Raw genomic sequence first — 16,398 nt, forward strand, 5'->3', positions numbered from 1 at the left:
TCATGGAGAGAGGCAAGGTGGGGGCATTGCACAGGGGATCACACAAGGAAAACACTTCCCCAAAGCCATTGACTGGGAAAATGAGAGGGGCTGATTATTGTGAGTTTTTATAATCAACAGAACTCAAAGACTGGAGTTTTAGAGTCCTGTGCTGTGGCCAGTGTGGAGCCCGGTAGGTGCTGCGGTGCTTCTGTGGAGAAGTAGGGCAGAGAGCCTGGGAGCAGACAGCATGATCTGAGGATCCCCTGGGTTGCACTGGGAGAGATGGTTCCCCCTTCTTAGAGTGCATCTGGGATAAGTGAAATTGCTTCTCCAGCAAAAAAAGAGGTTGCAGGCACCATTATGCTCCCCCACCCCTTAGCATAGACAGACATCTGCTGAGGGTGGCTAACCTGGACACTGCCTTTTGCTTCACTTTACTCCAAACCACTGTGTGTTCATGCTATTTCTGGGACAAACCTCTACCAGACCCAGTGTGGCAAGACCCTTTCCCAGAGGATCAGCGCACAGGTCCAAGCCATGCCAGGTCCCTAAAGTTTGGAGCTGTAAAACTCAGCCAGCCTGCCTGGGATAAAACACAGGTACCCTGCACTGCCGGGTGAAAAGACACTGGACACAGAGAGGGTGAAGGCAGTGATCTGCGGAACACCTGGGATACACAAGGGGAGATTGTTCATTTTTCTGTAAGGGCTTCCCAGACAGTGTGGGCACCAACTCCCCTCTCCAGGATGAGGGAGAGGGCTGGTACCATTTCCCATCCCTGCCCCTCAGCATAAACTAACTTCAGTAAGCAGCATAAGCCAACAGTGGCAGCATAAACCACCTATACCAAGCTCTGCCCCCCTCCACTCTGCAGGTGCTTCTTTACTAGGACAAGTGTGCCTGAGAACCTGAGCAGTGGGCCCCTCCCCCAGAAGAGCAGCATAACCCCCCCGTATGCACCAAATCTACAGACCGTAGAGTGCTGCAAAGCATCAGGTCTCTTTTAATAAACAGACCAGAGCACACATACTTAAAACTTGCCACACTCTGGCCAAGTTCCAAACAGTTCCCAGTGTAGGCAAGGTGAAACTGCAGAGGACTGACCTGAGGGAAAGAGTAGCCAGAACACAGCAGCAGAGTGCACACAGCATATACCAGAGACACTTCCTGAAGTGCCAGGCCCTGCACAGCATATGACCTCTTCTCCATAAAGTCATTACTCCCAGGAGCAGGAAACATAACAGGCTTTCCTAACACAGAGAAGACAGAGACCTAAACAAATCCAAGACAGAGGAATTCATCCCAAAAGAAAGAACAGGAAAAGGTCAAGCTAGAGATCTAATCGAAACAGATATAAGTAATATGCCTGACCCAGAATTTAAAACAACCATAAGGATACTAGCTAGGCTTGAGAAAAGCATAGAAAATACCAGGCAGTCCCTTACCACAGAGATAAAAGACCTAAAAAGTAGTCAGGCTGAAATAAAAAATGCTATAGCCGAGATACAAAACTGACTGGATGTAATGACCACAAGAATGGATGGAACAATGAATAAGTGATATAGAAGATAAAATTATGGAAAATAAGCTGAAATGAAGAGGGAAAGAAAAATATTGGATCATGAATGTAGACTCCACAAAGTATGTAACATTCATATCATAGGAGTCCCAGAAGAAGAAGAGAAGGAAAAAGGGGCAGAAGGTTTATTTGAGGAAATTGTAGTTGAAAACTTTTTAATCTGGGGAAGGAAACACATATCCAAATCCAGGAGACACAGAGAACTCCCATCAAAACCAACAAAAGCATGCCAACACCAAGACATATTGTAGTAAAATTTGCAAAATACAGAGATAAGGAAAGAATCCTAAAAGCATCAAGAGAAAAGAAGTACCTAACTTACAAGAGAAAACAAAATAAGGTTAGCAGCAGACCTTTCCACAGAAACTTGGCAAGGTAGAACAGAGTGCCATGATATATTCAATGTGCTGAATGGGAAAAATATGCAGCCAAGAATACTCGATCTAGCAAGGTTGTCATTCAGAGTAGAAGGAGGGGTAAGAGTTTCCCAGACAAACAAAAACTAAAGAAGTTTATGATCACTAAACCAGCCCTGCTGATTTTAAAGGGGACTCTTTGAGTGGGAAAGAAAGACCAAAAGTAACAAAGACTAGAAAGGGACAGAGAAAATCTCCAGGAACAAGGACAAAACAAGTAAAACAATGGCACTGAATTAATATCTAACAATAATCACTCTGAATGTAAATGGACTAAATGCTCCACTCAAAAGACATAGGGTATCAGAATGGATAAAAAAAAAAAAAAAAAAAGGACCCATCTGTATGCTGCCTACAAGAGACTCACTTTAGACCTAAAGGCACCTACAGACTGAAAGTGGGGGTAGGAGAACAACTTATGCTAATGGACATGAAGAGAAAGCCAGAGTAGCCATACTTATATCAGATAAAGTAGATTTTATTTTTTTTTAAGATTTTATTTATTTATTTGAGAGAGAGAGAATGAGAGATAGAGAGCACGAGAGGGAAGAGGGTCAGAGGGAGAAGCAGACTCCCCGCCGAGCAGGGAGCCCGATGCGGGACTTGATCCCGGGACTCCAGGATCATGACCTGAGCCGAAGGCAGTCGCTTAACCGACTGAGCCACCCAGGCGCCCAGATAAAGTAGATTTTAAATCAAAGACCGTAACAAGAGTTAAAGAAGGGCACTGTATCACAATAAAGGGGTCTGTCCAACAAGAAGATCTAACAACTGTAAATATTTATGCCCCCAACTTGGGGCATAAATATATAAAACATATATATAAACAATATATAAAACAATAACAAATATACAGGAACTCACTGATAATAATACAATAATAGGGGACTTTAACACCCCACTTACAGCAATGGACAGATCATCTAAGCAGAAAGTCAACAAGGAAACAGTGGCTTTGAATGACACACTGGAACAGATGGACTTAATGGATATATTCAGAACATTTCATCCTAAAGCAGCAGAATACACATTCTTTTTGGGTGCACATGGGACATTCGCCAGAATAGATCATATACGAGGTCACAAATCAGGCCTCAACAAGTACAAAAAGATTGAGATCATACCATGAATATTTTCTGACCACAATGCTATGAAACTTGAAGTCAACCACAAGAAAAAATTTGGAAAGACCACAAATACATGGAGGTTAAAGAACATTCTGCTAAAGAATGAATGGGTTAACCAGGAAATTAAAGAATAAATAAAAAATACATGGAAACAGATGAAAATGAAAACATGCTGGTCCAAAACTTTGGGATGCAGCAAAACCGATTATAAGAGAGAAGTATGTAGCAAGACAGGCGTACATCAAGAAGAAAAATCTCAAATACACAACCTTACACCCAAAGGAGCTAGAAAAAGAACAAGTGAAGCCTAAAGCCAGCAGAATAAGGGAAATAATAAAGATTAGAGCAAAAAGAAATGGTACAGAAATTAAAAAAAAAAAAACAAAAACAGAACAGATCAATGAAACCAGGAGCTGTTTCTTTGAAAGAATTAATAAAATTGATAAACCTCTAGCCAGACTTATCAAAAAGAAAAGAAAAAAAAAAGACCCAAATGAATAAAATCACAAATGAGAGAGGAGAGATCACAACCAATGCCACAGAAATACAAGCAATTATAAGAGAATATTATGAAAAATTATATGCCAACAAACTGGGCAATCTGGAAGAAATGGATAAATTCCTAGAACATACAAACTACCAAAACTGAACCAGGAAGAAGTAGAAAATTTGAACAGACCCATAACCAGCAAAGAAATTGAATCAGTGATCAAAAATCTCCCAACAAACAAAACTCCAGGGCCAGGTGGGTTCCCAGGGGAATTCTATCAAACATTTAAAGAAGAGTTAATACCTATTCTTCTGAAGCTGTTCCAAAAAAATAGAAATGGAAGGAAAACTTCCAGACTCATTCTATTGAGTCCTGCCTCACCTTGGTTCCAAAACCAGACAGAGACCTCACTAGAAAGAATTACAGGCCAATATCCCTGATGAATGTGGATGTAAAAATTCTCAAAAAGATAGTAGAAAGTTGAATCCAACAGTACATTAAAGAGTTATTCAGCACGATCAAGTGGGATTTATTCCTGGGCTGCAAGATGGTTCAATAGTCACAAATCAGTCAACATGATACACCACATTAATAAAAGAAATGAAAGAACCATATGATCCTCTCAATAGATGCAGAAAAAGCATTTGACAAAGTACAGCATCCATTCATTATAAAAACCATCAACAAAGTAGGGATAGAAGGAACATACCTCAACATCATAAAGGCCATATACAAAAGACCCACAGCTAATATCCTCAATGAGAAAAAACTGAGAGCTTTTCCCCTATGGTCAGGAATAAGACAGGGATGTCCAGTCTCACCTTTGCTATTTAAAGTAGTACTCAAAGTCCTAGCCTCAGCAGTCAGACAACAAAAAAATAAAAGACATCCAAATCGGCAAGGAAGAAGTCAAACTTTCACTATTCATAGACAATGTAATACTCTATGTAGAAAACCCAAAAGACCCCACCCCAAAATTGCCAGAACTGATAACATGAATTTAGTAAAGTGGGAGGATACAAAACCAGTGTACAGAAATCTGTTGCATTTCTGTATACCAATAATGAAGCAGCAGAAAGAAATCAAGGAATCAATCTCATTTACAATTGCACCAAAAACAAGATACCTAAGAATAAACCTAACCAAGGAGGTAAAAGATCTGTTCTCTGAAAACTATAGAACACTTATGCGAGAAATTGAAGAAGACACAAAGAAATGGAAAAACATTCTGTGCTCATGCATTAGAAGAGCAAATATTGTTGGGGTGCCTGGGTGGCTCAGTCATTAAGCGTCTGCCTTCGGCTCGGGTCATGTTCCTGGGGTCCTGGGATCGAGTCCCACATCGGGCTCCCTGCTCAGCAGGAAGCCTGCTTCTCCCTCTCCCACTCCCCCTGCTTGTGTTCCTGCTCTCACTGTCTCTCTCTGTCAAATAAATAAAATCTTAAAAAAAAAAAAGAGCAAATATTGTTAAAATGTCTATACCACCCAAAGCAGTGCACACATTCAAAGCAATCCCTATCAAAATACCACCAGCATTTTTCACAGAGCTAGAATTAACAATCTTAAAATTTGTATGGAACCACAAATTAGCCAAAGCAAACTTGTAAAAGAAAAGCAAAGCTGGAGGCATTCCAATGTCAGACTTCAAGTTATATTACAAAGCTGTAGTTATCAAGACAGTATGGTACTGGCACAAAAACAGACACATAGATCAATGTAACAGAATAGATGTCCCAGAGGTGGACCCACAACTATATGGCAAACTAATCTTCAACAAAGCAGGAAAGAATATCCCATGGAAAAAAGACTGTCTCTTCCACAAATGATGTTGGGACAACTGGACAGCAACGTGCAAAATAATGAAACTGGACCACTTTCTTATGTACAAAAATAAATTAGAAGTGGATGAAAGACCTAAATGTGAGACAGGAAACCATCAAAATCTTAACAGGAGAACACAGGCAGCAATCTCTTTGACCTTGGTCGTAGCAACTTCTTACTAGACATGTTGCTGGAGGCAAGGGAAACAAAAGCCAAAATGAACTATTGGGACTTCATCAAGATAAAAAGCTCTGCACAGCAAAGGAAACAATCAAGAAAACTAAAAGGCAACCTATGGAATGGGACAAGATGTTTGCAAATGACATATCTGATAAAGGGGGTTAGTGTCCAAAATCTACAAAGAACTTACCAAACTCAACACCCAAAAAACAACCCAGTTAAGAACTGGGCATAGACATTTTTTCAAAGAAGACATCCAGATGGTAACAGACACATGCAAAGATGCTCAACATTACTCATCATCAGGGAAATACAAATCAAACCACAATGAGATACCATCTCACACCTTTCAGAATGGCTAAAATTAACAACACAAGAAACAACAGATGTTGGTGAGGATGTGGAGAAAGGGGAACCCTCATGCGCTTTTGGTGGGAATGCAAACTGGTGTAGCCACTCTGGGAAACAGTATGGAGTTTCCTCAAAAAGTTAAAAATGGAACTACCCTACAATCCAGCAATTGCACTACTAGGTACTTACCCAAAGGATACAAAAATACTGATTTGAAGGGATACATGCACCTTGATATTTATAGAAGCATTATTAACAGCCAAATTATGGAAGGAGCCCAAACGTCCATTGGCTGATGAATGAATAAAGAAGTTGTCATATATATATAATGGAATGTTACTCAGCCATAAAAAAGAATGAAATCTTGCCATTTACAATGACATGGATGGAACTAGAATATATTATGCTAAGCAAAATAAGTCAGAAAGAAAAATACCATTTGATTTCATTTATATGTGGAATTTAAGAAACAAAACAGATGAATGTGGGGGGGGAAGATAGGCAAACCATAAAACAGACTCTTAACTATAGAGAACAAACTGAGGGTTGCTGGAGGGGAGGTGGGCAGGGGAATGGGCTAAATGGGTTAATGGGATTAAGGAGGACACTTGTGATGAGCAGTGGGTGTTATATGTACATGATGAATCACTAAATTCTCCTGAAACTAATATTACACTGTATGTTAACTAAGTGAAATTTAAGTAAAAACTTAAAGAAAATAAGTAAATAAAGTTAAAAACTTCCTATGTACAAAATACAATGTCAATAGAATGAGAAGACAAGCCACAGACTGATAGAAAATATTTGAAAAGACATATCTGCTAAAGGACTGTTACCCAAACTATGTAGTGAACTCTTCAAACACAACAATAAGAAGAAGAACAACCTGATTTTAAAACGGACCAAAGACCTTAACAGATACCTCACAAAGAGGATATACAGGTGGCAAATAAGCATATGAAGAGGTGCTTCACATCATATGTCACTGGGGAAATGCAAATTAAAACAATAAAATGTCACTCTGCACTTGCTAGAATGGCCACCATCTGGGACACTGATAACATCAGCACTAGGAACCCTCATTCATTGCTGGTGGGAAATACAAAATGCTATAGCCACTTTGGAAGACAGTTTGGCTGTTTCTTATAAAACTAAACATACTCTTTTTTTTTTTTTAACATTCTTAGTTTATTGATCCTCTCATGAAAAATCTGCACAACCACCACAGATAAAGCCACTGCAGCATCTTTACTCCTTCTGTTGTCCAATCTCCAGCTCATTTTTTGCCAGCACCAACGTTGGCTTTTGCAGTCCTCCTGACTTTCTTCATTCTGTTCTTACGTTCCTTTCGCTGTTTTCTTGATGTCTTTTTCTTCTCATACAGGCCATGTCTTGCAAGTCTGTGTTTGGGTTCATTTTTCTTTGCATAATCCAAAGAATCATAAATCATGCCAAAGCCGGTTGTCTTGCCACCACCAAAATGGGTTCTGAATCCAAACACAAATATGACATCTGGTGTGGTCTTGTACATTTTGGCTAGTTTTTCCCGAATTTCTGTCTTAGGTACCGTTGCCTTTCCAGGGTGAAGAACATCAATGACCATCTGTTTCCGCTGAAGTAGTCGGTTAGTCATGAACTTCCTGGTCCGGATAGTTACTGTGTTGTTGCTCAGTACTAAGAGAACGCACTCCACAGCTTTCTGGAATCTTCACTTTGCTGTAGGCATCACTTTGGAGCAGGGTTTCTCAATCTCAACACTACTACTCTGGTCCCACTACTTCTCTGTGGGAACTAACCACTAGAGGCCAGTAGCACCCCCCAACTCCAGTTTTGATCAAAAATCCCTCCAGATTTTGCACTGTCCCCTTAGGAGCAATTAAAAAAGAACACCCTGAGGGGACTTGCAGATAAAGTCGAATTAGAAATAGGTGCTGAAACTTTACTGACTAGAGCTCACTCCTCATGTACTTAAGGCAAGCTTTCTGGAGGCCTCCCTTTACAGGGCCTCGGTTTCCGCAAAGTACAAGAGGTTCCATACGGCTAACAATGTTTTAGCTTACACATGCGAACAGCTTCACTCGCCACAACTCGCCCGGGCGCCGCCGGCACCCACTTCACCTCTTGGGTTGCCATCACCTCCAAGCCATCTATCCCAAACTGAGAACGCAGGTGAGATGGGTCTCACCCCTCCCCGCCCAATCCACTAGGCTCCACGAAGCCGAAAAACGCAACAGGTGCCCTCGCAGTCCCCAAACCCTGGCCTCTGAAGCCCGGTGTGCCCCGGCTCCGGGACTCTCGGCAACCAGCCTCCGTCAGACACAGCCAAAAAAAGAGCGACGGGACATCGGGCGGCCGTAGCACAAACGGCAGGACCCGAAGACGAAGGATGTCTCAGATACGGGCCGGATAACTGCATGGGTTTGGGGAGACTCACCATGATCAAAACTAAACATACTCTTACCATATGATCCAGCAATCATGCTCCTTGGTGTTTACCCAAGGAGTTGAAAACTTACGTTTACACAAAACCTCCACATAAACCCATAGGTATTTATAGCAGCTTTATTCATAAATGCCAAAACTTGGAGGCAACCAAGATGTCCTTTACCAGGTTGATGGATAAACTATGGTATATTGAGACAATGTAATATATTATTCATCACTAAAAAGAAATGAGCTATCAAGTCATGAAAAGATATGGAGGAATCTTAAATGCATATTGATAATGGAGCAGGCTATGCATGTGTGGAGGCAAAGTGTGTATCTGGGAAATCTCTGTACCTTCCTCAGTTTTACTGTGAATGTAAAACTGCTCTGAAAATATTAAGTCTTTAAAAAATACATTCATTAGAGTTCATAATTACAGAACAGGGTTTGCTACTTTGTGAAACCCCTCTTTGTGAGGTTTAGTTTTGTTGGGCCTGGAAGGGAAAATCTAGAAGAGGGTATGGCAGACAGTGCATGCTTCTGGTGCCTGTGCAGTAGTGGAGGAGGAAGGGTCTGGAGAGAGGGAACAGAGCAGCGCTAGGTGCTGTCAGGATACTGGTGAGCCTGTGGATGGGATCCAGGACTCAAGCCAGGTAAGCAGCAGATATGGGGTCTTTCTCATTTTTCAGTTCGACTGAAGTTGGGGAGGGGTAGGAAAGAGATCATTGTTCTTTCTTATTCAGTTTATTCTCCCCTAAAACCAGCTGAAATGGAGAAAAAGAGAATAGGTTGGAGAAAAATAACAAGTTAGTTAGGAAAGAAACTATTAAGTTACTGTAGGACTTCTGTCAAAGTAGCATTCCCCCTTTGCATCTTCTCCTCTGACTCACCTAGAAGGATCTTAAGTCATCAGAAAGATTAGTCAGAAGGATTCATTAGGCTTTACCATAATCTTAGCATATTTGATCAGATGGTTCAAATGTGTAATTTTTAATTTGGAAAAACAGTTTATTCTCTTGATTCAAACTAATGGTGTTACATAATAATATTCATATGACCTGGGATGATATAAAGCTGATTTGAAGTTATTTCCTCAACTAGAATCTTTATAGTCAAATAATTTCTGTTGAAAACACAAATTATAAATACCTAAATTATCTACATAGGTTAGAAATTCATAGCAGCTGCTGAAAAAATGATTTCAATACCATTAGAATTCAGCATTAATAACAATTTAAGGTATTATTTCATTACAGGTTGAACCTCCAAGTAGGTGCTTCTTTCTAGCTGACTTAAAGTGCATTTTTCTTAGAGCTAAGCTCTGTATGTTTTGCTTCTTTATAAACACCTCCCATTGCTTTTGACTATTTTTAAAATGGAAATCTTTCTCTTTTTTGCCATTATATTTAGTTTTTTTGTTTATGTAATTTAACAATTCTTCTACCAACTAGAAAACATATTTTCTTTTAAATGGAAATGGCTGTATTGTTTTTTTTCCTTATTTTAATAGTAGTACATGTCTAGGTTAAAAAAAGTTAGAAAATTTAGAAAACTATAAACATGAAAAAAATCTGTTATCCTATCCAGAAATAATTGTTATTTTATTGTATATCCATCTAGGCATTTTTCTATGCACAAAACACAGTTTTTAAATATAAAGATGTACTCCTGTTGTACATACTGCTTTATAGTGTGCTTTTTTTCCTACTTTACATTGAATCATGAACATTTTTGTATGTTTATAAATTCTGATTACATTTTTACTTTTAATAGTTGCATAAATTCCATTATAGGTGTGTCATATTTTTTGAAGTAGTTTTTCTATTGGTAGTGATCACTTAAGTTTGATTTTTCTTGAAAAAGAGCCACATGAATAGATTGGAAAGATTTCCATGAAGTATGGTTTAGTTAAAAAGACAAGATGCAAAAATGTATTCATAATATGATTTCCATATTAGCAAAACAATAAAATAAAACTCTATGTGTATATTTTTGTGAGTGTAGAAAAATAAGTGTGGATAAAAATACAGCAAGATTCAAGGATAATTCAAGGATAATTTAGTATATGTTCTAGATCTAGGATATACAGAGAGGGTACTGCTATAGGTAGAAAAGGGAGACGAAGATATTAAGGGAAGCAAACTCAAAAGTAAAAGAAAAACGCACTGCTGGGGTGCCTGGCTGGCTCAGTCAGTGGAGTGTGTGACTCTTGATCTCGGGGTTGTGAGTTCAAGCCCCTCACTGGATGCAGAGATTGCTTAAAAATAAAATCTTTATTTTATTTTTTAGATTTTATTTAAAGGTAATTAACATATAGTGTATTATTAGTTTCAGGGGTAGAATTTAGTGATTCATCAGTTGCATATAACACCCAGTGCTCATTACATCAAGTGCCTTAATACCCATCACCCAGTTACCCCATCCCTCACCTACCTCCCCTCCAGCAACTCTGTTTGTTCCCTATAGTTAAGAGGACCTTATGCTTTGCTCCCTCTCTGTTTTTATTTTTCCTTCCCTTCCCCTATGTTCATCTGTTTCATTTCTTAAATTCTGCATATGAGTGAAATCATATGGTATTTGTCTTTCTCTGAGTTTTTTCGCTTAGCGTAATACACTCTAGTTCCGGCGTTGCAAATGGCAAGATTTCATTCTTTTTGATGGCTGAGTAATATTCCATCGTAGGCATATACCACATCTTTATCCACTCATCAGTTGATGGACATCTAAAAATAAAATCTTAGAAAAGAAAAAGAAAAAAGCCCTGCACTAGAACATTAAAGCATATGTGCTCTCATACTTGCTATAAAAATTATGTTAAGAGTAGACATATGTTTAAATGAATTAATGTAAAATTTTTTTCTGTACTTAAAAATAGCCAGAATAAAAAAAACAAGATGAAAATATGGATCCAAGGTTGATGCCTAATAACCTCAGGTACAACCATTTTTTAATTGGCCATTAAAAAAGAGTTTGTAAGTTTTTATTCTTACACATCAGACTTTATGAATGTGTTTGCATATATCTCTGTATACTTGTCTAGTTATTTCCTAGAATAAATTCCTAGGAGTACATTTGCTGGGGCAAAAGAGTATTGTAAAGGTCAGATATATATTGCTAAGTTACCTGTTAGGTTATATCTATTTATTTCAATCAACAGTTTATGAGAATGCCTGTTTCTTCACAACTTCATTGATGCTGGGTATTTTCAATCTTTTAAATCTTTGCTTATGTGATATAATAAGAGCATCTTGTGGTTTTATTTTACTTTTCTTTGATTACTAGTTATGTTCATTATTTTTTCATGTTTGTTTTCATTTTTGTGAATTGTTATGCATTTTTCTGTTGGTATTTAACTGTCTTATTGATTTACAAGGGCTTTTTGTACAGAAAGGGTATTTAATTTTTATCATATATGTTGTAAAATCTATTTCTAAGTGTGCTATTCATATTTTAAATTTGTTCATGACACTTTGAGGTATAGAAGTTTCAACTTAATCTTAATTCATTTCCTTTTATAGTTTTTGGCTTTTGAGCCATGCTAAAAAAGATTTTCACTCAAAGATAGTATATTTACTTATGTTTCCTGTTAGTACTTTTATAGTCTCATTTTTACATTAGATGCCTTAAAATATCTGGAACTAATTTTTGTCCAAGGGATGAGGTAACTTCCGTAGTTAACCAAGTAATCCTAGCATTAATTATTGAGTCATCTATCTCAAAAGAGCCTTGCCTTTTTAAAAAATCAGAAGCATCTCGTCTCTTTTCTCTGCTCCTGAATTTCTAGAGGGAAACAATTAAATTTGGTTGTATAACTAAAAGCAGAGAAAAAAGAAACCAGGAAGTAGCAATTCTCAACAGGTTTAGAAGTAACTGTATAATCTACTTTTCTAGACTACAGTCCTGCCCAGTGATACACAGATAAATAGGTACTTTTGTGAGTAGACTTGGGCTTTTATATCCCTTCAGTTTCTTGGCAGAGGTGAGGTTAACAAGGCAGTTCGCTCAAGATAATTGGGCACAATCCTGGTTACACTGGATTCATGAACTTGTGCATGTTTAAAGGAGGAATGGGCTTGGTGAAGATGAGGATTTATTTCTGCTTGACTGTATAGTATTCTAAGTGATTGGATCAGGTTTTAATTTTTAAAATAATTTTCCCTTTTAGGACAGAGGCATATATTTTCCCTCCTACTTCTGCTAAGTACCCTTCCGTACCTTCAAAGTACACTGTGGGTACTCAGACTGATTATCGGGATGCTGAAGTTCAAACTGATCCATATTCTCCAGAATATGTAGTATGTCAGGATTCAATCCCTGAGCTCTTGACCCTGGCTACTCTTACTTGGGGTGAGTTGGTAATTGTCTTGAATATTTATGGATGCCTGTCCTGATAACCGTGCATGCTACTGAGTTCCTGGAAATGATGTGTCAGAGGCAACTATGGTATAAAGTGTTGCTATTTAAAATGTCTTGCTCAACAGAGCTACTTCATAGACTCATACTTCTACTGATACTTTTGTTCAAAGAGAGTATACCCTTTCCATTGCAAGGAGGCTTATTGTACTTTATCCCTGAAGCGGAAGTTCTATTTCAGCTTAATTTTGTGGCTATTTGCTGACTACTCAACTCCCCCCACCCCCACTATTTTTCCTAGTAAATCAATTCCTTTTCATTGAGCAATCCTTACTCCCTCTTTACACATAAACCTTTTTTGAGTATATAATACTGAATATATATTCTATAATATGTAACAGTATTATCTTTGCCAAAATATCTTGCAATTTATCAAAGCTCTCTTACATACCATATTAGATGATTTGGGTGATTTCTTTTGCTGTTATATCTGAAATGCTAATATGGTTCAGGCTCAGAAATTGACTCTTAGAATGCAATAAAATCTGACCTAGGCCTATATTATGTGAAATTAGAAAAATTAATAAGGAAAGGGGGTTTTGGAAATGACTAGACATTAGCTTCTTGAACTCACTTGATTATACCTGGGAAACAGAAGAGCCAGAGAGGCCAGCTCATCCCAGGTGGTGGAGATAGTTGGTACCCTGTAATGGTTTTTATTAACATGAGATTACCTTTGTTTCCCAGTTGTCATGGTTTGCTGTGGTCAAGTCTACGTCATAGACAATAAAGATGTTCATATCTGAGCTCTAGTTTTGATTCTTGTTTCCTGGCTCACCTTACAAATTCAGATGAAGCATTCTTGACATCCATACTTGAAAGCAGAGGCTCTACTTTCAGACCTAGAAGACAGATTAAAAATATGCTGAAACTTTTCCCTCCTGCTCTAAATATATATATGTGTTTGTGTGTGTGTGTGTGTGTGTGTATATGAATATATATATTGGTTATGTGTATATTAGTGTGTGTGTACACATATACACACACCACACACTTTTAAAAAAGGAAGAAAATTTCCATAATTTAGAATTGGAGACGTCTTCCTAAAAGAAAGGAATAGCTGGGAGCCTATGAAGATGAGCAGGCACTGTGAATGGTGGGGAGCCAGATCTGAATTGCCTGCTTGAACTAGAAGAAGCAGGACTTTTCTCCTGCCCACAGGTAGGACTGAAGGCCAGTGTCTGCCAACACAGAGGTTGAAGTATCAGCAAAAACCACTGAGTCAGGCCTATCCCCTCATTTGTGAGGCCCTGAGTAGGAGTTTAAATGGAGGCTTATACACTATATGTATAGATATTCAAAAATTATAAATCAAGTTAATATCTGTTAAGTAAAATATTTTAAGTAGAATTCTATATTTTTCACAAATATATCTTTATAACAAGTTGAAAGGACAAGTTTAAATTGAAAATTCTTAGATTCCTTGGGATTCTTTGGTGGAATGGGGCAATAAGGGAAGAGGCTGCCTGTGACTTGCCTTTTTTCTCTGGCTCTGTTCCACATCATGAGGGCCCTGTCATGTATGCATGTGATTACCTCACCTTGTTTTTCCAATCTCTGTGTACATATTGCTGTAAACAGCTGCCACTTGGCTACCCCTTGGGCTTAAGGGTGAACAAACAGGGGTGCCTGGGTGGCTCAGTCAGTTAAGCATCTGCCTTCAGCTCAGGTCATGATCCCAGGGTCCTGGGATCAGTCCTGCATCTGGCAACCTGCTCAGCAGAGAGCCTGCTTCGCCCTCTCCCTCTGCCCCTCCCCCTGCTTATGCTCTTTCTCCCTCTCTCTCTGTCAAATAAATAAAAAAAAAAAAAGGGTGAACAAACAGCAGCATATAGTCTGCCCTTGGGAGTCTGACTTCTGGGAAGAAGTCCATGTAGATTTTTGGAAGGAGGCTTGGGCCATCTGTTCAAGGAATTCAGGGTTTCTAAGAGTAGAGTAGCTCCAGCTGGGCATAGCCTGTTGAACTCCTCATCCTATGATGATGGGCAGGACTCTAAAGAATGAGGCTGGGGAGCTGTCCCTCTTGCCAGGTCAAAGAGTGTTACTACCCAGGGTGCTCATGAGAGAAATCAACAAATGATCTCAACACAAGAATCACAAAGCATCTAAGGAACACAGACACCAGGAGTGATCCACAAAATGTAAAAAAAAGAAAGAGAGAGAATAAATTCTTGAGCAAACAGAGCAAATGGAGCAATCTGAAAAGGACTTGGGAAATACTTTTTATATCCTCAAAGAGAGAAAGGGGGATACAGCATGAAAACAAGAGTGACAGCTATGAGAAAAAAACAATTGCAATCCCTGGATTGATGAAGTTTGAAATAAAATGAGCTCAGTAGTAAACTAAGCAGAGCTGAAGAACAAATTAGTGAAATGAAAGATTAAATGAACAAGTATTCCAGAATGCAATATTCAAAGGTAGAGTAAGATAAAAAAGAACCACGGGGGATAGGATTATAAGATCCTATAATAGAGAGAATGATGGCAATGCAAAAAAAGATAATGGCCGAGAATTTCCCAGGACTAAAGAAATATATGAGTACACAGGTTGAAAAATTTCATTGAGGACCAAGCAGGATTAAAAAAAAATTCACACCTACTAATAAAGGAAAAAGAAAAAACTGCAAAAGCTTTTAGAGAGAAAAGTCAGATTACCTACAAAGAGACAAAACTAAATTGACATTTTACAGAATTATTTTTAAAGTGCTGTGGGATAGGGATGACTGGTGGCTCAGTTGGTTCAGCGTCTGCCTTTGGCTCAGGTCATGATCCCAGGGTCCTGGGATCGAGTCCCGCATCCAGCTCCTTGTTCAGCAGGATCCTGCTTCTCCTTCCTCCTGCTTTTCCCTCTGCCTGCTTCTCCCCCTGCTTGCACGTGTGCTCTCTCTCTGACAAATAAATAAAATCTTTAAAAAAATAAAGTGCTGTGGGAAAATAATTGCAAATCTAGAATTCTTTTACCAGCCAAACTATTATTCAGGAGTGAAGCTGAAATAAAGACTTTTCATAGGATAGGACATTTCATAGGATCTATCTCATAGGATATTGTACAGATTAAGTAAATTCTTTTATGTAATGTACTTAGACCAGTGCCTAGCATGTAAATAAGCATCCTTTAAATGTTAGCTATTAATCTGAATAAAAGAAGATGAAAGGATATACGTCTGTAAGAAGAAAAATGATCTCAAAAGGAAGAAGCAGGGTTTGAGAACATGATGCACAAAAAAAGAGAAAAACATGTCATTAAAATTGTTAGGTGTTGAGTTTCTAAAGATGATAACTTTTTAAAGATTTTATTTGAGAGAGAGAGAGAGAGAGAGCCCACACAAGTGGAGGGAGGGGCAGAGGGAGAACCAGACTCCCTGATGAGCAGGGAGCCCAACACAGGCTTGATCTCAGGACCCCAGGATCATGACCTGAACCAAAGGCAGATGCTTAACTGACTGAGTCCAGGCGCCCCTAAAGATGATAATTTTTTAAAAAGATTTTATTTATTCATTTGAGAGAGAGAGAAAGCACAAGCAGAGGGAGGAGCAGAAGGAGGGAGAGAGGGACAAGCATGCTCCCCACCGAGCAGAGAGCCCAACGCAGGCCTCCATCCCAGGACCCTGG

At 38.7% G+C, this 16,398-nt stretch overlaps 1 protein-coding gene across 1 annotated transcript in view; it reads left to right on the plus strand.

Annotated features, from left to right (window-relative positions):
• CFAP91 (cilia and flagella associated protein 91) overlaps positions 1-16,398 on the plus strand; it is a 97,034-nt gene that overhangs the window by 17,788 nt on the left and 62,848 nt on the right. Inside the window, exon 6 of the mRNA XM_088027839.1 lies at positions 12,539-12,720. Coding sequence (XP_087883965.1) covers positions 12,539-12,720 — 182 coding nt within the window. The remainder of the gene's footprint in view (positions 1-12,538; positions 12,721-16,398) is intronic.

The sequence above is a fragment of the Eumetopias jubatus genome, unplaced genomic scaffold (assembly GCF_037043125.1).
Source record: "Eumetopias jubatus isolate StellerSeaLion01/CBP00866 unplaced genomic scaffold, mEumJub1_p1.0 scaffold_1, whole genome shotgun sequence".
NCBI classification, from domain to species: Eukaryota; Metazoa; Chordata; class Mammalia; order Carnivora; family Otariidae; genus Eumetopias; species Eumetopias jubatus.